Genomic DNA, 27,267 nt, shown 5'->3' on the forward strand with positions numbered 1-27,267 from the left:
TACTTAGATCATTTAAAAATTCAGTTTTTACCTTGTGCAATCATTAAGTCCTTAAACCAAATTTTCGAACTCCGACAATATGTAATATTATTTTTTTATTTAAACATTTTTTTTTTTAGAATTAAAAAAATAAACTGCTTAATAGTTAGTATATTATTTATTCTAATAATACAATAAATATATTATTATATTTGAATTAAAGTTATTTTTTTTTTGTCATTTGGTTTTATGGTGAAATATAATTTTTGACGAATTTTAAAAATATAATAGGTACTATGTATTGTGCAGCAACTTGCCGTAACCAAATAGTATAATGTCGTTTAGAGGACAAGTTAAGCTAAAAGAAAACACCAAGTTCAAACCTCTACTATCCACTACTATATTTTTAGTATCCTTAATAATTAAAAAAAAAATGTATCTTACATTTTTAAATATTTCTATATATATTACTTAAATTTTTCATGCAAAACTTAATAAAAATAAATATATACATCATTTCCACTAGTGTATCCATAATGTTGAAGAAAAATGAACGGACTAACTTCATTCAACGAACGACACTAACGGTATAAAAACTATACGCTCAAACAATTTAGCTGGTAATTGAAAATCTAATTTCAGACTATTAGTACAATCAGTTCACTTTTATAACTGTATGCAATTGTGTATCAATTTAAAAACCTATATTATATAATCAGTCGACAGTCACTGACTATCAACAAATTAAATTCATTTTTATGTTCAATTAATGATTATGAAAATTCTTATTTTGTCCACCTAAATCAAATTTCTGGAACACTGTGTGTAGGTCTTAATAATGCCAGTTCATGAGAAACGAGTCGAATGATTTGGCCAGCTGTTGATTTGTGGACTCCTACAAAATCACCGCATATCGTTAGGAACGATCCTGTAGCATAGTAACGTAATGTAATCAGAAGTTTCTGTTCGGGGGTTACAGCATTGTTCCTGTAACAAGTAACAACATTTAATTATATCCTCCATACCAGTTCTATGTTATAATCAAAAAAAAAAATACATGTACACTGTACACCACTCATTGTGTACAATGTAAAGTATACTAGTTGTATTTCTATACAAATATAAAATTATAAACAATACTTTACCTATTTGTTGGTGATGTTATACGTTCTTTAATGTGATCAAGTATGAAGTAAACAGTATTTTTGTAAAGGTGAAAACGATTAAAAAACTGTTCATCTCTCCATTTCGTGAAAAGGTTGGGCCGCTCAAGAAACATTTTTCTCTTTCTAGGAAAAGCTAGAAGTAATGCCAATTCCATAAAATCTTCATCGTCTATTATATTATTTTCACTTACAGACATTACAACTCAAAAAATGTACGAATATAAAATAATTCAAAAAATTACATACAATAGTTGCTAACAACAAAAACAAATAATTTATTAATCAGTCAATGATAATAAATTATAAGTTATCACGTCCAAGCACCACGATCTGCTAGCTTTTCCATTCATTCCACAGTATCACCAATCGTATTGTAAAAATAACGGTTTAACCACAGTTCAACAGAACGACGATTGTAATACCGACAAGTTAACCTAGGAGTTAGTTGATAACCGATGTTCAGCTGAACTCAGGTTCAACTTCCTATAGTAATACGGCCAATACGGGCCCTTAATGTTATAAGCATAGCCTTGGCCTATCCATTCTTTATTATAAATACTTTAAATACTTTATTATCTATGTATTTACATCGTTCGATGATTCGGCATTTCGACACCGACGCGCCTTGACAGTGCGTTGCGCATTAGCCCTCAGATAGGTTAAAAACGAAATGATGCACAATAACCACGTTTTTGCTGAATGGTAACAAGACTACAAAAGCAACAAGAACAAGTAACCACATTACGCCATTACAACAATCGGTTTGTCTTTCTCGACTGTTCAGTGTTCACTTATGCAATCTCATTTGGTATGTCGTGTTTCGTGTAGACGTGTAGTCTGTACTTTTCTTTCTAACTGACAACAGTTTTGACATAGATTTATAGCTAAGAAGATTTTAGTAAACAGTATTCTCTCATAACGATTGTAAAATCAAATTATAAGTTTTTAAACTGAATAAAATAAAATATATGTAGTGTTCCTATTCCATTCAAATTTCATCTTCGGTTTCGGTGAGTGACAAAAAATATAATCAAATAATATTTAACTTTAATACATATTTTCTTACGATGAGTATCTAGTCATATTTAACTGGAAATTAACAATTCTATATAACTAATGTTTGGTTGTTGTTACACATTGTATACGTAGACTAATATATACTATTTTAGGTAGGTAAATAAATAACGATTAATCCAACTAAACATAGTTTTATAAATTAGGTAGTTAGGTATAATAATTTAGAACAAATTGGTTTTTGATTAAAAAACAGTTGGTCAATTACTTTGCGACCCCCCTCCCCCCCATATATAATAGGTAAAAATTTGAACAATAAGGATATCATATCATTAGCATTAACCAATTAATCAAAACAAATATTCCATATTGAATATCAATTAATACATACTATGTATAGTAATTTAAACTTGTTACAGTTAAATAGATTAATCAACTTTTAAATGCAATAAATTCATTATTACTTACCTGCCCACCTTTTTTTTTTAAATTAAAATAATTTTAGATTTTTCTTATTTAATTAATAAACATGGTTTTTGCTATCTATTTTGTTTTGAATCAAGTCTCATATATTATAACATTGTATACTGGTTACACAACTGATACGTAAAATACTATGAATTTGTGTCCCCTTTCATAATGTACCGTTTAATGCAAGCAGATAGCTATCAGTTGTCACTAATTTTTTTCCACGGTTGTTTACCCTCAACCATGGTTATTCCTATTAAATATTAAAACAATTAAAGATAAATTAATGATACGTGTATAGATATAACTACCTGAAATGTTTAAAATTTTTCCACCTGGAGCGATTAGTTAAGTTTTAAATGCCTTTTCATGACCAATCGAGGAGGGTCATTTTTTTTCGACTAGTTGTATTATCACTTATCAGTATATCTTTATTAATACTTATAACTCAAAAACTACTTATGAACAATTTAATTTTAATATATCTAAGTAGGTACATAGTACAAAGTATATCGAATAAGGAGTGTCATTAAAGATTATTAATATGTATAATCTATTTAGAAAAAATCTTTTTTGTTTTAACTTAAAATTATGTAAAAACAGGGTTTGGAATGAATGCATTTTCAATGAATGCAATTCATGAGTACATTCAATTTTTACATTATGAATTATGATTGTGAATCGGGTTGTGAATGCATTTATTTCTCAAACAAATATGAATGGAAATTGAATGTAATTATGCATTCTTTTTCTAATCACATAGAAAATATATTAATATTATATTTTTAATACCAAAAAATAGTTTTTACTAGAGTCTATCTACTATCTACATAATCTGCGGCAAGATTAGAATATTATCGTCTCAGTTTCAACCACAATAACAAATAATTATTATTTTTAATATTTTATTTATTTATATATATATATATACAATATTATATAATATTGTTAATGCAGTTAATGTTTAAAATGTGTGTTATTTCAATTTGCTATACCTACCTCGTTTATTGATATGGTTCATGCAATATATAAAATGCCTCGTTAAACACAAAAAATAAATTATAATATATTATGTTTTATTCAAATAAAATAAAACATTTTTTTACATGAAAGTGGTTAAGAATGCATTCTTTTAATGAAATGCAAGTATGAATGCATTCTTTTTGAAAAATTGAATGTTGAGTGCTAATACATTCAATTTTAAGCTCTATGAATGTGAATGTGAATGCATTTATTTTTTGAATGAATGTTCCAAACCCTGTGTAAAAACAAACTATATCAAACTAAACTTTGATATTTGTCTTATGTTATATATGTTATATTTATCTCTGTATATATTCTTTTCAGACTGGCCATTAAAATAGTTGTTGGGTTAAGTTACGTAATTTACACTAATCTGCAGTTACTGATCATTGTCAATTGGTTGTACCGGCATGGCGGCATTATCAGGTCGGAGGAGTTTATTATTATCATTGTTGTATATTTCAATATATTTTGTATTTTTAGTCAATTGCATTGAGCGTACTATATGTCATTACTGGTTTCGTTATTATTACGTATTTGTATGTATAAGTATTGAGCACTATCCCACCAACATATTAAATTGTAATGTTAAAATTTGCAATTTATGAAGATATCTTGCTTCTAATGCCTTTATGTATGTGTTGGTGTGATATAAGCTACTTTTATATTTTAAACAATATTAATTAATTTTAACTATGCACTTAATTTTTAAAATATAATACTGGATTCAAATAAATTTTTTTTTTCAGTAAAAGTCTTCAGTTGCTCAATTTGCAATGAACCTTTAGGAGATACTCCATTCTCTACACTATGTGGACACATGTTCCACTATAATTGTATTTCTCAATGGCTGTTTCGGTAAAACACATATTTTAATACTGTTTAATATAAAATTATTGTTAGAAAATAATTAAATTTTTTATGTTATTTTATTTCCAAAGGTCAGGATCAGAAACATGTCCAAATTGTAGAACCCATGTACCAAGATTCAGTTTACTCCAACTTTTTCCATCTGAAGATGATAAGTTTTGGGTAAAAACCAAAGAAGAACTGGAATTGTTACAGTAAATATTTGTATACGTACAAAGAATACCATACAATAAATGAATTTAATTAATTTAAAAATGATTAAAAAATAAGTTATTTAATACTTGTTTGTGGTTCCAAAACCTTCTTATATAATTACTGATTTTGGTTGCCAAGCATATATCTGTTAACAAACATATTTATATAGAACTATTGGATTTTTAGTGGTCTAAGTCAATATATGTTTTCGTTAGCCAATTTGGACAAAACATACATTTCTTTCATTATTTCAACTTGGATATTAATGAACAATACTTATCTAGATCACAATAATTTTGATTAAAAACAAAACTTATATAAAATAGATGTGTTTCAATTTTTAATAAAAACACTGTCAATATATCTAATTTAAAAGCTTTTAATTAAATTAATAACAAATTTGTTCATCTATGTATATTAACTGAAGTCTGACATCTTGATAGACTTACAACATTTAAATTAAATGTATATATGAAGTATATTACTTTGTAAGAAATTAAACTTTATAGAAAAGTGATTAAAATGTCATTCTTAATTTTATCTAATAAACGCAATAATTAAGGATTATTAAAAATGAAAAGTATTAAAAACATAATTAAACAAAAATGTATTACAGGCATTGCAGCAATAAATTATTAGGAATTAATAACAGGTGTTTAATGATTTTGATTCATAGAACAGAAACTCTAAAATAATACTTTTCAAATGTCAATAATTAATTTGTATAATTCTATAAAAAATTTTCTTTTAGGAAGAAATTAAAAAGTGTCAGGATGTGTAATGCAGATTATAAAAACAAAATGAATAATCTCACATTAAAACTAAATGCTGCTGAAGAGAACTTAGATAAAAGCAATAAAGAATTTAATGATATTAATACCAAATATTCAAATCACTGTAATAATTGTGTTAATCTCATTGCAAAAGTAGATAAAGAGTAAGTAATCTTGTTAGTTATCAAACAATTACATTTTTAAATATCCATAATTTATTACTCACTGTTATTTATTATTATTATTATTATTTGTATACATAACAGGACATTAGATTGCAAATATAATCAAGAGAAATCAACAAGAATATTATTACAGAAAGAATGTTATGAATACCATTCTATCGTTTCAGCAGAGCTTAAGTAATTATATATGTTTTTGTTGATTCTGTGTATTTTAGTGTAAATTGAGTATTGAAATATTTATTAATTTCTTATTTTTTACTAATTAGGGAGTTACAATCTGAAATAGAAAATTTAAAATCGGAAAAGAATTATTTTCAAAAAAAATGTCATGATCTTGAACTATCAAGTACATCATCAAAGGTATATATTTTAATATTTCTTGTTTGTATTATGTTCTCATATGATGAACAATTATTATAGTGTTATGTGATATATAATATATTAATATATATGTTTTGACTTAAATTTGAATTTTGAGAGTTTTTATAAGGCAAACAAAAACACAATTTATTTATATTCAAGTGTTATAAATATTTAAGTACTTCGACATACGTACTTAAGTAGTTCAAATTAAAGGTCATTCAGTAAAATGATTTAATATTATTTGCTCATCTTGTTCATTTGAATTATTTTAGATACTTACTAGAAGCATAAGCACACTTTCACGTCAAATACAGTCTTCGGCTCAACGTAAGATAATATTATTAAAAAAATATTCTACAGTAAAAACAATAACATTATAAGCTTAATAAGTAAACTTAAATAATATAACATTTATTATTAAAATATTAAGCAAATAGATAGTAGCTTTGTTCTATTCTATATTTTTTTAGCATAATATGTTATGAACTAGAATCTAAATGATGGAATGATAATCCAAATAAAATGATTCCCAGCATCTCATGTGCAATATGTTTTATCACCTGGATATAACAATTTGATTCTTTGGGTCCTTTGGAAATCGTTTTAAGCTGATTCTACTTTAATTAAAATCAATAAAACTTAAATTATTTTATTTTTATATAAAAATGTATAATTGATGTAAAGTAAACAAATTTTGTATAAAATACGTTTTTTCTGTGCGTTAAATTTATAATGGCTTATAATATATTCAATTTCTAGACATTAACAAAATTCACAATTTACGAATTATTTCAAGTAATCGTAAAACTTTGAAATTCAAGTGATATATATAATTAAATAGTATATTATACCAGCAAATTATTTTTTTCTGATTAAGTAGGAAAATTTGTGGGGAATCTTTATTAAGATGTCTAATGTTTGATATCAGATGAAATACTTTTATGAACTTCCAAATGAAGAATAGTTTGCATATTTTTACGATTTATAGTTTACCTTTATGCTGGCTTTTCACATTCACTACCTTTAATTTTTAAGTTCTATTACTGCTTGTAAAATATATGTCCCCTTAATAGTTAATAAAATACAATATTATTAATAATATGTATTATTGTAATATTACTATGAAGTATAAAGTATTATTTTTTTCAATTTTCAGCATCTCCTGATGGCTTTCTATCGAACTGTCATTTTTGGATTGTCAATGAACTTGAAAAAGTATCAGGAGCGACCAATCACATACACTTCAATGAACAACGTGTTTTAGAGCACGGTGGAACTGTTGCATATCATTATACAAATATGGTTACACATGTCATTGGCGTTTCTCGGAAAAATTCAGATGTTCTTAGAGTAAAAATAATATTTTTATATCTTATTTAAATGTAATAACTGATTGACATATTAATTTTTCAGGGTTTAAAAGAACGTAAAAAATGTGCAACTGATTACTGGCTCAGTGATGTTATAAGTGAAAGAAAAATGATAAAACCATGGTTACCTCATCATTTTCCAATGCCATACTGGTAAAATATTTTTTGTTTATTTACTCGTATATATTTATAAATGTGTAATCAAACCTGTATTTAACAAAACTTTCCAAGAAAAAAAAGATTTTATGGAACTATGAAATTTTCATTCAAAAACGTTTTTATTTAAACAATTCATTTTGTTTTACTTTTTTCAAACAAATGTAAAAACTTTTATTATTTATAGGATTCACCCTCATCAAGAGTATGAATTGTATGCTATCATGCCTTGTCAAATTTTATTATCTTAGATTATTATTATTTATGATAATATATAAGATACGATGTACTTTAAAACAGTTTTCTTCTATTTGTCACTAGTTGTTCATTAATTTGTGTTGCATGTTGTACATGTATAAGTAAGATCTAGAATTTCAAAAAAATAATTTTAAGTATCACAGATAAAACAAGATGATCAAATTTAGTGTAAAAAAAGTTATTTGGAATTATGTCCAGTACAATAAAAAAAACTAGTATTGAAGTAAAAAACATTATAATTTCTATTTTAACAAAGTAGAATTTCACAAGTTTTTTCCAATGAACCATTAAATTTGATCAGTAGAGGTTTTACTATGTACGATATATGTATTATATATGTAGTATATAACAGTTAATAGTTGAGCCCAGTTCATCTGTATTATCCTTTAAGACACTGTACTTGTATGTATTGTCTCCTTCTTACAGTGCATAACATGGCAAATTTACACTCAGCAGATCATGTTAAGCTCCATTAGTTTAAAAATTAAAGTGACTTGTCCTCTCATAAAATTTAAAGAACATTATCTGTGTATTTTATGATAGTTCAATTTTTAAGTTGTTATGAGGATTTTTAATTAACACTATAGAATGTAGGAAAAACTTGCTCTAAAATTGTACTATTTTAAATTATCCACATAAAAACACAAATAATGTGCTTTATACATTTTATGAGAGGTCCCATAAATTTTTAAACTTACCGAGCTAAATATTCGAGATAAATTATCTGTTACGCACTTGTAAGATGGAGACAACACATGCGGGTATAGTGTTCTCTTAATAATTAATCTTAAGTTCACATTAAAATCAATTTTGTTTATTTTTACTACAAATTTTGCTAAAACTACAAATTTAATTTATTATTTCATTGTCATAACTGATTAATTTTTATTAAAAAAAAAATACAACTTTAAATTGTTATCGTAAACACCATAATAATATATTAACGAATATGGCCGGTCAGTCTAAGATAACTTATCTTAGTTATATCTTATTGATGTTATTATTATTTTTTTTTACTCAGTATTATGGTAGGTTAATTTAATTTTTGCCAAAAGCATTGCATTTCTAAGCATTGTTAATATTTGATTTCTAACTATTTTAATACTCAAGTATATTATACAATACTTTGTTCAAGCTATGAAACATAATCGGTGGTTAATTTATGAAAAGGATCTATGTAATATTACACGCAAGTATTTAAAAAGTTTTTATTTCGGGGTGATTAATGGATGTGGCCCAACTGTTAACTAATGAAAACTGGTTACTGCCAACTGCATTTCTTAACTTGAACAGTGTAGATGGTAGTTGAAGCAATTAAGAGAATAAAAATGACCTCTTCAAAGTACTATTTAAATTGAATTTTAACAATTGCTCATAATAAAAATTATTGCCAATGATAATAAGAAATATTAAGATTATAAGAACTTAAACATTTTCTTGCATAAGCTGAATTAAAAAAAAAAAATAATAAATATTTTTTATTATTATGTTTCAGTGAAGATAATTTGCCTTTTGCAAATAAAGAAATAGCTATTGTGAATTTTGACAAAAACGAATATATTAAAATTAAAGTGATGGCTGAATGCTTAGGTGCTATGGTTATCAATAAAATTTCCCGTAGTACAGACATGGTAATTACTCTGAAGTAAGGATTTATTATTATTATTATTATTATATTTATATACTTTTAAAGGTCATAATATTATATTGTAATATAGGTATAGGTATTAAAAATAGTATCAAATGTATTTCAAAACAAAAATAAATGTCGAGATGTTATATTTATGAGATAAATAAACATTATATGTAGTGATGGGTCAAACTGAATTCTTAAAGCATTGCAAATCAGAACTATAATGACTTATAAATTATTTAAACTAACCCAAACCAAACTATAAACAATTTTAATTGAATTCAAATTTAAACTTCATTTCATTTTAATTTATCATACCTAATTGCAATAATATAAAATAAATGTCAATAGTTTAATATTATCATGAAATTTACATTTTAATTAGGTACTATAAATAAAGGAAATTAATTTAATGTATTGTTTTACTCAGAATAATTTCAAATTTGATTACTTAACAGTAAAAGATACTTAATAGTTCAGTTCGTAATTTTTTTACACAGAGTTTGAATTTCAAAACAAACCAAATGTGAAGGGATTGGTTTGGTTTGAGATTTAATCAGTTTGACTGGTAATATAAATATGATTGTTTTGAAGATTGTCTATGACCTAATTGTATTTTATTTAAACATCAAGTAATATAATATTTGATGGAAAAAAACTTTGTCAATGTTAATAAAAAAAATTAAAGTAATTTAAATTTAAAGCTTAAAGTAGGAGCACAATTTAAATGTGTTTATGTTAAAAATTGTTTTTAAAAATGATGTTTTTCATAAAATGTTTAATATTAAGTCCTTAATACGGTGAAAAACTAAAAAACTCCAAATGAAATTCAGCATCATGTGCTCTCATCATATTTGAACATACTGTTTACCACGAACTAAGATACACAGGACTGGAAACGAATGTTGATACAAGTACACCTTAATATTTAGATTGTGAGGGGAACGAGGGAATTTGGGTTCTAATCAACACTAGCACTCAACTCAAGGCTGTCGGCCGCTATATCTATTATATAGGAAGCATTTAAAAAATAAAAAATTAGTAGAACCTATTACCTATAATTTATAAAGTACCTAGTATCTATGTAGTAACAAGTTTAGATAACTTTTTTTGTAATTTTCTTTTTTAATTGTTTGTTTTGTGACAAAGTAAACTGTTTCGTTCTCATAGTGATGTAGTATTGGAAAATATTAGTCATTATTTCTGTTTCAAACAGACACAATTATTATGAATTATAATTATAATATGTTAAGTAGGTATTAAATGTATGATAATATATTATAGGTAATATTGTATAATTATATATTTTCAAAGTATGAAAAAGGCGGGAAATTAAGCTCCTATTAATATTGATTAGCATGCTGATTTATTAATTTCTTGTTTTGGATACCTAGATGACGCTAGTAATGACAAGAACTCAAAGCCCCCGTACCCCGCTCATTGTATACATTTTATTTATTTATTATTTTTGTTATTTTTTTTGTTTTTGGCCTTTAAGACCATCTTGCCAAAGAACATATCCTCCCCCCATTGTATACATAAAGGAGGATTTACCTCTCACACCCCCCCCCCAAACCTGTTTGTTTCCAGTCCTGTATATCTTAGTTCATACTGTTTACACAGGGATTCATATTTTACCAGCAGACAATTTAGATAATAATAAATAATTTACTTCTAATGTATATTTTATCTTAAAATCTTACAAGTTGCATACCTTTTGTATATTTTTTATTTCCAATATTTTTATGATATAAATATAATATAATTTTTAATTTTTATTAAGTAGTTGTTGGGTGGGACCTTAATGTCAATTATGCAGAAATAAAAACCATCCCGAGAGAATGTACTTCATAATATTATTAAGCTCTTGAGTACTTGTATTAGAAAAATATAATTATATAAACTAACGTGGATGTCAAATGCGTTTGATAGAAAATTAGGTATTCTTTTAATGTGTAATCTACCAGATTTTTTCTGTCTATAACTAACATTAAAAATGTTAATAGAAGATTCTCCCTCTCCGCGTTTTCTAAATTTAACAATAAATTAGTTTATCTAAAAGTTACATTATTTACAGTCTTGAGATATTTTAAATTTTAGATTATTTATTTGATTTATTGTAGATTTATAGAGGAACACAACTCAGGATTGTTTTACCTATGCAATTAATAACTTTCATTTAGTATCATAGAATTTAATTATAACACATCCAATACAAACTATCGCCTATAAACTTATTTATTTTCATTTCTTCAATAATCATTGATTTTTTTTCAATGCAGCTATTTACCACAAACTTGTTTCATAAAAGAGGGCGATATAAAATATTTTGATTTTCAGGGTAGTGACAGTCTTTAAAAAGATTGAGAGACATTGTTGTAAATGGTTTCCACCGTGTCCTATAAATATAAATTGTCTTACAGTATTATTAAATTAAAATTGTATAATTTTCTTCCAAATAATTAAAGTTACTTGCATTTATTATTATAGATTAGAAGGTGGAATGATAAAAAAAGCTTTAGCATTAAAGTTACCAGTGGTTAATGCTCAATGGATAACTGATGTATTTCTTAATGAAAAAATTGGTTTACAAGATTTTAAACATAAAAAATACCAACAGTTTGATTTGTGCAAGTCATATTTAATGGATTACAATATGGTATCAAGTATAATGGGTATGCTAATCAGTTTTTATGAATTGACAAATTATACATTGAAATTTTAGTTTTACAAAGATTGTTCTTCTTAATTGTTCAAAATCAATAATTCATAACTATTTTTATTAAGTGGCTTGATAAAAATGAAAAATTGTGATAAATCGTGATTATGAAATTCCATTTTTTTTTCAGAGGCTTGGGAAAAGCATTTAAATGTTTCTAGGTTACAATTTTCAACTAAAAAAGTTTGTAATAAATCTACTCTTGCAAATAATAAAAGGAAAGCATGTGTTGTACAAGAAGTTTTAGAATCTGTTGATAATGATGATGATAATGACAGTATCACTTCTGTTGCAACCACATCCACTGAAACTAAACCACATATTAAATTTTCTAAAAAATCAATTAGGCAACCTAAAGACATGAAAAAGGTATTTTGTCATATTATTTTTTATTTTATAATTAAATTTTTTACTATATGTATTAAAAGGTTAAAATCAATTTTGCAGGGGAACAAAAACAAATAACAATTTAACTTTACAACAGATTACTTGAAAGTAAATATCGAAATACTTTCATCCATTCTTAATATTTTTATGATAAATATATAATTTTAAATAGTTAATGTAGTGAACAAATTGAAAATTCAGTTTTAAAAAACCATCTGTTGCGTCATTATCTTAAATTTGTGTAATTTTTATGACATTTTTGTACTTTTATATATATAATTATAATATTGTATAAGTTTATATTAATTTTAAATCTTGTAATTTAATTTTTTTTTAATTCTTCAATATGATAATGTACTCTAATGAGTTGTTTGTTTGGAGCCCACCCAAAATACTTAAAATTAAATAAATGCATTAAAGTCATGAAAATGTGTAAATTATTTTCTAATGGTAATTTTATAAATACCTATCTTATTTTAACTTCTATTAGGTTTGAAATATTAATACATGATACATTATGAGTTTTATTTATTAAAAATAAATTAAGACACATAAAGGCAGGTCATATCTCAACTCATAGTTTTAGGCAGCAATATTCTGGCCCTAACACCACTCACCATCTCAATTACTTTATAAACTTACTTATGTAAAAGTTCAGTTTATTTTAGTAAAAATCTATTTAAAACTAAAACCGTCAAGTGTTCACTCTCAAGTTGATATATGATGTATGAATTGACAAATAGAGACATAACAATATTAGTTTCATTAATAGGTAAAATAAAACAATTAATGACTTATTGTTTAAGATGCAAAATGTTAAGTAATTGTAATAAATATACAAAAAGTAAAACATGATGTTCCTTCATTGAAATAAACATAATAATATAAAATACTTTTATCTTTTAATCATTAATGCTATACAGTGGCACAAATCCCTGGTTTAAAAGGGTTAGCACTTGAGCTGTCCTACTACGGTAGTATACGAATGAGACCGTTTTACCTTTTTAGCAACACGATTGAGAACGATTGTCGGCAGATCAAAGAAACAGTATTTCGTACTGTACGGGCGGAGGCTTTCAAGCAATATGAAAGGTTCCCCAACACCTAACGCTCTAAAAGGAGTGGACTGTATAACGAGGAACTCTGCTTACACACAACCATACATGTAAACGGAGGGTTCGCCTGCGATGAACAAGGGGTTGAGTGAAGCAATTAACAGTCTTGGGGCACCGAAATTATAAAATAATAAATCACAATATATAGTAACCAAAATATATAATATAGTATATTAATATGATTATTAACGGGGTAATTATAAATATGACATAGACTACTCGTGCTATCCAATAATAATTAACTAACAATGGTTAGCATATATGATGATACCAATAACAATTTAACTCAATATGAGTATGGTTAATTAACTAATTTAACATAATATAATACAATAAGACTCACGGTACTGTGGAGTGCGGAAACTGGCCAGCTGCACACTATAATTGCTACTATTTGCCTATATAGCTTACAGCAGTAAGTGCGGCACTTGAGGACCACTTATTTTTTTATCAACATTAAAAATCATAAAAAAAACCATAAAAAACATAAACATTAAAAAAACCGACCTTATATTTTTATGTTAAAAATTACAAAAAATCTAGACTTATCTGTTAAAATTACAAAAAATATAAACTATTTTTAAATGAATCTAAATTTATATTTTACCTATTTAACAATACAAAAAACATCATACATACAGGTATAATAATGATAACATTAATTCTTCTTCATAAAATGTACCCTCTATATCATAAATTTTATAATAAGCAACATTTGATATAAAAACTTTTTCAATTGTAAATATTTCCTTAGACCAATTTGTTTTTAATTTATTTCTATATACATCAATTATTGATGATAATCTAACTCTATCATTTATCTCAAATTTAGGTATAGAATTACTAATATCATAGCTATAAACGCTATTAAGTAAATCATACTCATTATTCTTATTAACTTCAACAGGTTTCATTTTTATTGTTCTATTATATGTCTTAATAATCTTCGGCAATCCATACATTATTTAAATAAAGTAGTTTCTTTAATTTATCACCTAATGTACGGTTAAAACGTTCGATCATAGAAAACTTTTTATCAGTACCAGTACTATACATTGTTATGTTATATTTGTTTAGTAATTGTTTTAAATCTTAATTATAAAATTATTTTCCTTTATCAACATGTAATTCTTTTGGTACAATATATTGTACTCTCATGTGAGTAGAGTGTACTCGTAAGAAAGTAAGTCCATAATGTGTTTTGTTCGTTTGTTATTGGTATATTGAGTGTGGGTGGGTGTGTGTGTGTGTGTGTGTGTGTGTGTGTGTGTGTGTGTGTGTGTGTGTGTGTGTGTGTGTGTGTGTGTGTGTGTGTGTGTGTGTGTGTGTGTGTGTGTGAACTATTTACCTAAACAACATTCAAATACGGAATATTCAATTGTATATTGTTTTGAGCAATAGAACAAAACGGAAGAACGTTTAATTGGTGTATTCATACATATACATATTTATAATCTTTATATTAATTCATCTATGTGTTCATTGGTCATATAATAAACGGTCAATTTGGAATTGTAAAGCAGTAAAACAACACAAATATGATGATAAATGTTAAAAAGTCCCAGTAAAAATGAAATGAAACTGACAGGTATTGTTGCTGTATACTGAACAATAATTATTGCAAAACGGACAAATCATTACAGTTATTATTAAAGCTTGAATAAAATGCAAGAACTTTATGCTGCCGTGGTAATACGTCATATATAATTCTATAAACATATAATAATATGTCACCGTTACCGAGTGAGGCAAAGTATAAAATTAAAACAAAATTACGTAAAAAAAAATGCAAAATATGAACCGGCCGCACGATCATCGTTGCCGCCGTCAAAACCAGCGCTCACGGATTCGATCTACACACCTACAGCTAACTATGCCTAACGCCTGAGGGGACCGGCGGCTTCAAAAAGACGTCCGCCGAGCGATCAGCACACGGACGGCGTTTAAAAAGTCGAAACCGATCGAAAACGACGGTAAAAAGGGTGAAATAACGGGCGACCAAACGACTCGAGGCGGCACCGTTTGCCGTCGAACCGATCGAGACGCGGACCTCGGACGACGGGACGCGAACGAAAACCGAACGGGGTCGAAGAGGCGCGATAAAAGGGCAAAAGAAGTCGAAAGAGTGAAAAAAAACGCGACGTTTTTGAAAAAACGCGGACGACGCGATAAGGACTGCGGGCCGAGATAACGACGGTAGGCCGAGGACGACGTATAAACGGTACGGTTCCCCAAGGACGTCGTAAGAGCCGGCACGGGGAGCGCCACCGTCTTAGCCGTGCCAGTGCGTTGCGCATTAGCCCTCTGATAGGTTAAAAACGAAATGATGCACAATAACCACGTTTTTGCTGGCTGGTAACAAGACTACAAAAGCAACAAGAACAAGTAACCACATTACGCCATTACGACAATCGGTTTGTCTTTCTCGACTGTTCAGTGTTCACTTATGCAATCTCATTTGGTATGTCGTGTTTCGTGTAGACGTGTAGTCTGTACTTTTCTTTCTAACTGACAACAGTTTTGACATAGATTTATAGCTAAGAAGATTTTAGTAAACAGTATTCTCTCATAACGATTGTAAAATCAAATTATAAGTTTTTAAACTGAATAAAATAAAATATATGTAGTGTTCCTATTCCATTCAAATTTCATCTTCGGTTTCGGTGAGTGACAAAAAATATAATCAAATAATATTTAACTTTAATACATATTTTCTTACGATGAGTATCTAGTCATATTTAACTGGAAATTAACAATTCTATATAACTAATGTTTGGTTGTTGTTACACATTGTATACGTAGACTAATATATACTATTTTAGGTAGGTAAATAAATAATGATAAATCCAACTAAACATAGTTTTATAAATTAGGTAGTTAGGTATAATAATTTAGAACAAATTGGTTTTTGATTAAAAAACAGTTGGTCAATTACTTTGCGACCCCCCTCCCCCCCATATATAATAGGTAAAAATTTGAACAATAAGGATATCATATCATTAGCATTAACCAATTAATCAAAACAAATATTCCATATTGAATATCAATTAATACATACTATGTATAGTAATTTAAACTTGTTACAGTTAAATAGATTAATCAACTTTTAAATGCAATAAATTCATTATTACTTACCTGCCCACCTTTTTTTTTTAAATTAAAATAATTTTAGATTTTTCTTATTTAATTAATAAACATGGTTTTTGCTATCTATTTTGTTTTGAATCAAGTCTCATATATTATAACATTGTATACTGGTTACACAACTGATACGTAAAATACTATGAATTTGTGTCCCCTTTCATAATGTACCGTTTAATGCAAGCAGATAGCTATCAGTTGTCACTAATTTTTTTCCACGGTTGTTTACCCTCAACCATGGTTATTCCTATTAAATATTAAAACAATTAAAGATAAATTAATGATACGTGTATAGATATAACTACCTGAAATGTTTAAAATTTTTCCACCTGGAGCGATTAGTTAAGTTTTAAATGCCTTTTCATGACCAATCGAGGAGGGTCATTTTTTTTCGACTAGTTGTATTATCACTTATCAGTATATCTTTATTAATACTTATAACTCAAAAACTACTTATGAACAATTTAATTTTAATATATCTAAGTAGGTACATAGTACAAAGTATATCGAATAAGGAGTGTCATTAAAGATTATTAATATGTATAATCTATTTAGAAAAAATCTTTTTTGTTTTAACTTAAAATTATGTAAAAACAGGGTTTGGAATGAATGCATTTTCAATGAATGCAATTCATGAGTACATTCAATTTTTACATTATGAATTATGATTGTGAATCGGGTTGTGAATGCATTTATTTCTCAAACAAATATGAATGGAAATTGAATGTAATTATGCATTCTTTTTCTAATCACATAGAAAATATATTAATATTATATTTTTAATACCAAAAAATAGTTTTTACTAGAGTCTATCTACTATCTACATAATCTGCGGCAAGATTAGAATATTATCGTCTCAGTTTCAACCACAATAACAAATAATTATTATTTTTAATATTTTATTTATTTATATATATATATATACAATATTATATAATATTGTTAATGCAGTTAATGTTTAAAATGTGTGTTATTTCAATTTGCTATACCTACCTCGTTTATTGATATGGTTCATGCAATATATAAAATGCCTCGTTAAACACAAAAAATAAATTATAATATATTATGTTTTATTCAAATAAAATAAAACATTTTTTTACATGAAAGTGGTTAAGAATGCATTCTTTTAATGAAATGCAAGTATGAATGCATTCTTTTTGAAAAATTGAATGTTGAGTGCTAATACATTCAATTTTAAGCTCTATGAATGTGAATGTGAATGCATTTATTTTTTGAATGAATGTTCCAAACCCTGTGTAAAAACAAACTATATCAAACTAAACTTTGATATTTGTCTTATGTTATATATGTTATATTTATCTCTGTATATATTCTTTTCAGACTGGCCATTAAAATAGTTGTTGGGTTAAGTTACGTAATTTACACTAATCTGCAGTTACTGATCATTGTCAATTGGTTGTACCGGCATGGCGGCATTATCAGGTCGGAGGAGTTTATTATTATCATTGTTGTATATTTCAATATATTTTGTATTTTTAGTCAATTGCATTGAGCGTACTATATGTCATTACTGGTTTCGTTATTATTACGTATTTGTATGTATAAGTATTGAGCACTATCCCACCAACATATTAAATTGTAATGTTAAAATTTGCAATTTATGAAGATATCTTGCTTCTAATGCCTTTATGTATGTGTTGGTGTGATATAAGCTACTTTTATATTTTAAACAATATTAATTAATTTTAACTATGCACTTAATTTTTAAAATATAATACTGGATTCAAATAAATTTTTTTTTTCAGTAAAAGTCTTCAGTTGCTCAATTTGCAATGAACCTTTAGGAGATACTCCATTCTCTACACTATGTGGACACATGTTCCACTATAATTGTATTTCTCAATGGCTGTTTCGGTAAAACACATATTTTAATACTGTTTAATATAAAATTATTGTTAGAAAATAATTAAATTTTTTATGTTATTTTATTTCCAAAGGTCAGGATCAGAAACATGTCCAAATTGTAGAACCCATGTACCAAGATTCAGTTTACTCCAACTTTTTCCATCTGAAGATGATAAGTTTTGGGTAAAAACCAAAGAAGAACTGGAATTGTTACAGTAAATATTTGTATACGTACAAAGAATACCATACAATAAATGAATTTAATTAATTTAAAAATGATTAAAAAATAAGTTATTTAATACTTGTTTGTGGTTCCAAAACCTTCTTATATAATTACTGATTTTGGTTGCCAAGCATATATCTGTTAACAAACATATTTATATAGAACTATTGGATTTTTAGTGGTCTAAGTCAATATATGTTTTCGTTAGCCAATTTGGACAAAACATACATTTCTTTCATTATTTCAACTTGGATATTAATGAACAATACTTATCTAGATCACAATAATTTTGATTAAAAACAAAACTTATATAAAATAGATGTGTTTCAATTTTTAATAAAAACACTGTCAATATATCTAATTTAAAAGCTTTTAATTAAATTAATAACAAATTTGTTCATCTATGTATATTAACTGAAGTCTGACATCTTGATAGACTTACAACATTTAAATTAAATGTATATATGAAGTATATTACTTTGTAAGAAATTAAACTTTATAGAAAAGTGATTAAAATGTCATTCTTAATTTTATCTAATAAACGCAATAATTAAGGATTATTAAAAATGAAAAGTATTAAAAACATAATTAAACAAAAATGTATTACAGGCATTGCAGCAATAAATTATTAGGAATTAATAACAGGTGTTTAATGATTTTGATTCATAGAACAGAAACTCTAAAATAATACTTTTCAAATGTCAATAATTAATTTGTATAATTCTATAAAAAATTTTCTTTTAGGAAGAAATTAAAAAGTGTCAGGATGTGTAATGCAGATTATAAAAACAAAATGAATAATCTCACATTAAAACTAAATGCTGCTGAAGAGAACTTAGATAAAAGCAATAAAGAATTTAATGATATTAATACCAAATATTCAAATCACTGTAATAATTGTGTTAATCTCATTGCAAAAGTAGATAAAGAGTAAGTAATCTTGTTAGTTATCAAACAATTACATTTTTAAATATCCATAATTTATTACTCACTGTTATTTATTATTATTATTATTATTTGTATACATAACAGGACATTAGATTACAAATATAATCAAGAGAAATCAACAAGAATATTATTACAGAAAGAATGTTATGAATACCATTCTATCGTTTCAGCAGAGCTTAAGTAATTATATATGTTTTTGTTGATTCTGTGTATTTTAGTGTAAATTGAGTATTGAAATATTTATTAATTTCTTATTTTTTACTAATTAGGGAGTTACAATCTGAAATAGAAAATTTAAAATCGGAAAAGAATTATTTTCAAAAAAAATGTCATGATCTTGAACTATCAAGTACATCATCAAAGGTATATATTTTAATATTTCTTGTTTGTATTATGTTCTCATATGATGAACAATTATTATAGTGTTATGTGATATATAATATATTAATATATATGTTTTGACTTAAATTTGAATTTTGAGAGTTTTTATAAGGCAAACAAAAACACAATTTATTTATATTCAAGTGTTATAAATATTTAAGTACTTCGACATACGTACTTAAGTAGTTCAAATTAAAGGTCATTCAGTAAAATGATTTAATATTATTTGCTCATCTTGTTCATTTGAATTATTTTAGATACTTACTAGAAGCATAAGCACACTTTCACGTCAAATACAGTCTTCGGCTCAACGTAAGATAATATTATTAAAAAAATATTCTACAGTAAAAACAATAACATTATAAGCTTAATAAGTAAACTTAAATAATATAACATTTATTATTAAAATATTAAGCAAATAGATAGTAGCTTTGTTCTATTCTATATTTTTTTAGCATAATATGTTATGAACTAGAATCTAAATGATGGAATGATAATCCAAATAAAATGATTCCCAGCATCTCATGTGCAATATGTTTTATCACCTGGATATAACAATTTGATTCTTTGGGTCCTTTGGAAATCGTTTTAAGCTGATTCTACTTTAATTAAAATCAATAAAACTTAAATTATTTTATTTTTATATAAAAATGTATAATTGATGTAAAGTAAACAAATTTTGTATAAAATACGTTTTTTCTGTGCGTTAAATTTATAATGGCTTATAATATATTCAATTTCTAGACATTGACAAAATTCACAATTTACGAATTATTTCAAGTAATCGTAAAACTTTGAAATTCAAGTGATATATATAATTAAATAGTATATTATACCAGCAAATTATTTTTTTCTGATTAAGTAGGAAAATTTGTGGGGAATCTTTATTAAGATGTCTAATGTTTGATATCAGATGAAATACTTTTATGAACTTCCAAATGAAGAATAGTTTGCATATTTTTACGATTTATAGTTTACCTTTATGCTGGCTTTTCACATTCACTACCTTTAATTTTTAAGTTCTATTACTGCTTGTAAAATATATGTCCCCTTAATAGTTAATAAAATACAATATTATTAATAATATGTATTATTGTAATATTACTATGAAGTATAAAGTATTATTTTTTTCAATTTTCAGCATCTCCTGATGGCTTTCTATCGAACTGTCATTTTTGGATTGTCAATGAACTTGAAAAAGTATCAGGAGCGACCAATCACATACACTTCAATGAACAACGTGTTTTAGAGCACGGTGGAACTGTTGCATATCATTATACAAATATGGTTACACATGTCATTGGCGTTTCTCGGAAAAATTCAGATGTTCTTAGAGTAAAAATAATATTTTTATATCTTATTTAAATGTAATAACTGATTGACATATTAATTTTTCAGGGTTTAAAAGAACGTAAAAAATGTGCAACTGATTACTGGCTCAGTGATGTTATAAGTGAAAGAAAAATGATAAAACCATGGTTACCTCATCATTTTCCAATGCCATACTGGTAAAATATTTTTTGTTTATTTACTCGTATATATTTATAAATGTGTAATCAAACCTGTATTTAACAAAACTTTCCAAGAAAAAAAAGATTTTATGGAACTATGAAATTTTCATTCAAAAACGTTTTTATTTAAACAATTCATTTTGTTTTACTTTTTTCAAACAAATGTAAAAACTTTTATTATTTATAGGATTCACCCTCATCAAGAGTATGAATTGTATGCTATCATGCCTTGTCAAATTTTATTACCTTAGATTATTATTATTTATGATAATATATAAGATACGATGTACTTTAAAACAGTTTTCTTCTATTTGTCACTAGTTGTTCATTAATTTGTGTTGCATGTTGTACATGTATAAGTAAGATCTAGAATTTCAAAAAAATAATTTTAAGTATCACAGATAAAACAAGATGATCAAATTTAGTGTAAAAAAAGTTATTTGGAATTATGTCCAGTACAATAAAAAAAACTAGTATTGAAGTAAAAAACATTATAATTTCTATTTTAACAAAGTAGAATTTCACAAGTTTTTTCCAATGAACCATTAAATTTGATCAGTAGAGGTTTTACTATGTACGATATATGTATTATATATGTAGTATATAACAGTTAATAGTTGAGCCCAGTTCATCTGTATTATCCTTTAAGACACTGTACTTGTATGTATTGTCTCCTTCTTACAGTGCATAACATGGCAAATTTACACTCAGCAGATCATGTTAAGCTCCATTAGTTTAAAAATTAAAGTGACTTGTCCTCTCATAAAATTTAAATAACATTATCTGTGTATTTTATGATAGTTCAATTTTTAAGTTGTTATGAGGATTTTTAATTAACACTATAGAATGTAGGAAAAACTTGCTCTAAAATTGTACTATTTTAAATTATCCACATAAAAACACAAATAATGTGCTTTATACATTTTATGAGAGGTCCCATAAATTTTTAAACTTACCGAGCTAAATATTCGAGATAAATTATCTGTTACGCACTTGTAAGATGGAGACAACACATGCGGGTATAGTGTTCTCTTAATAATTAATCTTAAGTTCACATTAAAATCAATTTTGTTTATTTTTACTACAAATTTTGCTAAAACTACAAATTTAATTTATTATTTCATTGTCATAACTGATTAATTTTTATTAAAAAAAAAATACAACTTTAAATTGTTATCGTAAACACCATAATAATATATTAACGAATATGGCCGGTCAGTCTAAGATAACTTATCTTAGTTATATCTTATTGATGTTATTATTATTATTTTTTACTCAGTATTATGGTAGGTTAATTTAATTTTTGCCAAAAGCATTGCATTTCTAAGCATTGTTAATATTTGATTTCTAACTATTTTAATACTCAAGTATATTATACAATACTTTGTTCAAGCTATGAAACATAATCGGTGGTTAATTTATGAAAAGGATCTATGTAATATTACACGCAAGTATTTAAAAAGTTTTTATTTCGGGGTGATTAATGGATGTGGCCCAACTGTTAACTAATGAAAACTGGTTACTGCCAACTGCATTTCTTAACTTGAACAGTGTAGATGGTAGTTGAAGCAATTAAGAGAATAAAAATGACCTCTTCAAAGTACTATTTAAATTGAATTTTAACAATTGCTCATAATAAAAATTATTGCCAATGATAATAAGAAATATTAAGATTATAAGAACTTAAACATTTTCTTGCATAAGCTGAATTAAAAAAAAAAAATAATAAATATTTTTTATTATTATGTTTCAGTGAAGATAATTTGCCTTTTGCAAATAAAGAAATAGCTATTGTGAATTTTGACAAAAACGAATATATTAAAATTAAAGTGATGGCTGAATGCTTAGGTGCTATGGTTATCAATAAAATTTCCCGTAGTACAGACATGGTAATTACTCTGAAGTAAGGATTTATTATTATTATTATTATTATATTTATATACTTTTAAAGGTCATAATATTATATTGTAATATAGGTATAGGTATTAAAAATAGTATCAAATGTATTTCAAAACAAAAATAAATGTCGAGATGTTATATTTATGAGATAAATAAACATTATATGTAGTGATGGGTCAAACTGAATTCTTAAAGCATTGCAAATCAGAACTATAATGACTTATAAATTATTTAAACTAACCCAAACCAAACTATAAACAATTTTAATTGAATTCAAATTTAAACTTCATTTCATTTTAATTTATCATACCTAATTGCAATAATATAAAATAAATGTCAATAGTTTAATATTATCATGAAATTTACATTTTAATTAGGTACTATAAATAAAGGAAATTAATTTAATGTATTGTTTTACTCAGAATAATTTCAAATTTGATTACTTAACAGTAAAAGATACTTAATAGTTCAGTTCGTAATTTTTTTACACAGAGTTTGAATTTCAAAACAAACCAAATGTGAAGGGATTGGTTTGGTTTGAGATTTAATCAGTTTGACTGGTAATATAAATATGATTGTTTTGAAGATTGTCTATGACCTAATTGTATTTTATTTAAACATCAAGTAATATAATATTTGATGGAAAAAAACTTTGTCAATGTTAATAAAAAAAATTAAAGTAATTTAAATTTAAAGCTTAAAGTAGGAGCACAATTTAAATGTGTTTATGTTAAAAATTGTTTTTAAAAATGATGTTTTTCATAAAATGTTTAATATTAAGTCCTTAATACGGTGAAAAACTAAAAAACTCCAAATGAAATTCAGCATCATGTGCTCTCATCATATTTGAACATACTGTTTACCACGAACTAAGATACACAGGACTGGAAACGAATGTTGATACAAGTACACCTTAATATTTAGATTGTGAGGGGAACGAGGGAATTTGGGTTCTAATCAACACTAGCACTCAACTCAAGGCTGTCGGCCGCTATATCTATTATATAGGAAGCATTTAAAAAATAAAAAATTAGTAGAACCTATTACCTATAATTTATAAAGTACCTAGTATCTATGTAGTAACAAGTTTAGATAACTTTTTTTGTAATTTTCTTTTTTAATTGTTTGTTTTGTGACAAAGTAAACTGTTTCGTTCTCATAGTGATGTAGTATTGGAAAATATTAGTCATTATTTCTGTTTCAAACAGACACAATTATTATGAATTATAATTATAATATGTTAAGTAGGTATTAAATGTATGATAATATATTATAGGTAATATTGTATAATTATATATTTTCAAAGTATGAAAAAGGCGGGAAATTAAGCTCCTATTAATATTGATTAGCATGCTGATTTATTAATTTCTTGTTTTGGATACCTAGATGACGCTAGTAATGACAAGAACTCAAAGCCCCCGTACCCCGCTCATTGTATACATTTTATTTATTTATTATTTTTGTTATTTTTTTTGTTTTTGGCCTTTAAGACCATCTTGCCAAAGAACATATCCTCCCCCCATTGTATACATAAAGGAGGATTTACCTCTCACACCCCCCCCCCAAACCTGTTTGTTTCCAGTCCTGTATATCTTAGTTCATACTGTTTACACAGGGATTCATATTTTACCAGCAGACAATTTAGATAATAATAAATAATTTACTTCTAATGTATATTTTATCTTAAAATCTTACAAGTTGCATACCTTTTGTATATTTTTTATTTCCAATATTTTTATGATATAAATATAATATAATTTTTAATTTTTATTAAGTAGTTGTTGGGTGGGACCTTAATGTCAATTATGCAGAAATAAAAACCATCCCGAGAGAATGTACTTCATAATATTATTAAGCTCTTGAGTACTTGTATTAGAAAAATATAATTATATAAACTAACGTGGATGTCAAATGCGTTTGATAGAAAATTAGGTATTCTTTTAATGTGTAATCTACCAGATTTTTTCTGTCTATAACTAACATTAAAAATGTTAATAGAAGATTCTCCCTCTCCGCGTTTTCTAAATTTAACAATAAATTAGTTTATCTAAAAGTTACATTATTTACAGTCTTGAGATATTTTAAATTTTAGATTATTTATTTGATTTATTGTAGATTTATAGAGGAACACAACTCAGGATTGTTTTACCTATGCAATTAATAACTTTCATTTAGTATCATAGAATTTAATTATAACACATCCAATACAAACTATCGCCTATAAACTTATTTATTTTCATTTCTTCAATAATCATTGATTTTTTTTCAATGCAGCTATTTACCACAAACTTGTTTCATAAAAGAGGGCGATATAAAATATTTTGATTTTCAGGGTAGTGACAGTCTTTAAAAAGATTGAGAGACATTGTTGTAAATGGTTTCCACCGTGTCCTATAAATATAAATTGTCTTACAGTATTATTAAATTAAAATTGTATAATTTTCTTCCAAATAATTAAAGTTACTTGCATTTATTATTATAGATTAGAAGGTGGAATGATAAAAAAAGCTTTAGCATTAAAGTTACCAGTGGTTAATGCTCAATGGATAACTGATGTATTTCTTAATGAAAAAATTGGTTTACAAGATTTTAAACATAAAAAATACCAACAGTTTGATTTGTGCAAGTCATATTTAATGGATTACAATATGGTATCAAGTATAATGGGTATGCTAATCAGTTTTTATGAATTGACAAATTATACATTGAAATTTTAGTTTTACAAAGATTGTTCTTCTTAATTGTTCAAAATCAATAATTCATAACTATTTTTATTAAGTGGCTTGATAAAAATGAAAAATTGTGATAAATCGTGATTATGAAATTCCATTTTTTTTTCAGAGGCTTGGGAAAAGCATTTAAATGTTTCTAGGTTACAATTTTCAACTAAAAAAGTTTGTAATAAATCTACTCTTGCAAATAATAAAAGGAAAGCATGTGTTGTACAAGAAGTTTTAGAATCTGTTGATAATGATGATGATAATGACAGTATCACTTCTGTTGCAACCACATCCACTGAAACTAAACCACATATTAAATTTTCTAAAAAATCAATTAGGCAACCTAAAGACATGAAAAAGGTATTTTGTCATATTATTTTTTATTTTATAATTAAATTTTTTACTATATGTATTAAAAGGTTAAAATCAATTTTGCAGGGGAACAAAAACAAATAACAATTTAACTTTACAACAGATTACTTGAAAGTAAATATCGAAATACTTTCATCCATTCTTAATATTTTTATGATAAATATATAATTTTAAATAGTTAATGTAGTGAACAAATTGAAAATTCAGTTTTAAAAAACCATCTGTTGCGTCATTATCTTAAATTTGTGTAATTTTTATGACATTTTTGTACTTTTATATATATAATTATAATATTGTATAAGTTTATATTAATTTTAAATCTTGTAATTTAATTTTTTTTTAATTCTTCAATATGATAATGTACTCTAATGAGTTGTTTGTTTGGAGCCCACCCAAAATACTTAAAATTAAATAAATGCATTAAAGTCATGAAAATGTGTAAATTATTTTCTAATGGTAATTTTATAAATACCTATCTTATTTTAACTTCTATTAGGTTTGAAATATTAATACATGATACATTATGAGTTTT

At 25.7% G+C, this 27,267-nt stretch overlaps 2 protein-coding genes across 2 annotated transcripts; both read left to right on the forward strand.

Moving 5' to 3' along the window:
• Nucleotides 1-1,872: 1,872 nt before the first annotated feature.
• On the forward strand, nt 1,873-12,778 carry LOC149059833 (uncharacterized). The gene is made up of 14 exons (XM_089218019.1): nt 1,873-2,155; nt 3,975-4,076; nt 4,400-4,508; nt 4,592-4,714; nt 5,467-5,652; nt 5,755-5,850; nt 5,940-6,033; nt 6,309-6,363; nt 7,193-7,386; nt 7,450-7,559; nt 9,316-9,465; nt 11,944-12,128; nt 12,303-12,541; nt 12,620-12,778. Exons 2-14 carry the CDS (start codon nt 4,061-4,063, stop codon nt 12,635-12,637), a joined length of 1,575 nt encoding a protein of 524 aa, XP_089074145.1. The 5' UTR covers nt 1,873-2,155; nt 3,975-4,060; the 3' UTR covers nt 12,638-12,778.
• A 3,285-nt stretch (nt 12,779-16,063) lies between these two features.
• On the forward strand, nt 16,064-26,959 carry LOC149059834 (uncharacterized). The gene is made up of 14 exons (XM_089218020.1): nt 16,064-16,337; nt 18,157-18,258; nt 18,582-18,690; nt 18,774-18,896; nt 19,649-19,834; nt 19,937-20,032; nt 20,122-20,215; nt 20,491-20,545; nt 21,375-21,568; nt 21,632-21,741; nt 23,498-23,647; nt 26,126-26,310; nt 26,485-26,723; nt 26,802-26,959. Exons 2-14 carry the CDS (start codon nt 18,243-18,245, stop codon nt 26,817-26,819), a joined length of 1,575 nt encoding a protein of 524 aa, XP_089074146.1. The 5' UTR covers nt 16,064-16,337; nt 18,157-18,242; the 3' UTR covers nt 26,820-26,959.
• Nucleotides 26,960-27,267: the final 308 nt, after the last annotated feature.

This window comes from Diuraphis noxia, unplaced genomic scaffold, assembly GCF_037042655.1.
Source record: "Diuraphis noxia isolate RWA-SAM2 unplaced genomic scaffold, SU_Dnox_SAM2 contig0001, whole genome shotgun sequence".
Classification (NCBI taxonomy): Eukaryota; Metazoa; Arthropoda; class Insecta; order Hemiptera; family Aphididae; genus Diuraphis; species Diuraphis noxia.

Bases quoted from the DNA above. Each gene is read 5' to 3' on its own strand.
- LOC149059833 (XM_089218019.1), top strand. The intron at 5,851-5,939 runs GTAATTATATAT...TTTACTAATTAG, and splicing joins ATCGTTTCAGCAGAGCTTAA to GGAGTTACAATCTGAAATAG. The intron at 9,466-11,943 runs GTAAGGATTTAT...TTATTATTATAG, and splicing joins GACATGGTAATTACTCTGAA to ATTAGAAGGTGGAATGATAA.
- LOC149059834 (XM_089218020.1), top strand. The intron at 18,897-19,648 runs GTAAATATTTGT...ATTTTCTTTTAG, and splicing joins GAAGAACTGGAATTGTTACA to GAAGAAATTAAAAAGTGTCA. The intron at 20,546-21,374 runs GTAAGATAATAT...TTCAATTTTCAG, and splicing joins AATACAGTCTTCGGCTCAAC to CATCTCCTGATGGCTTTCTA.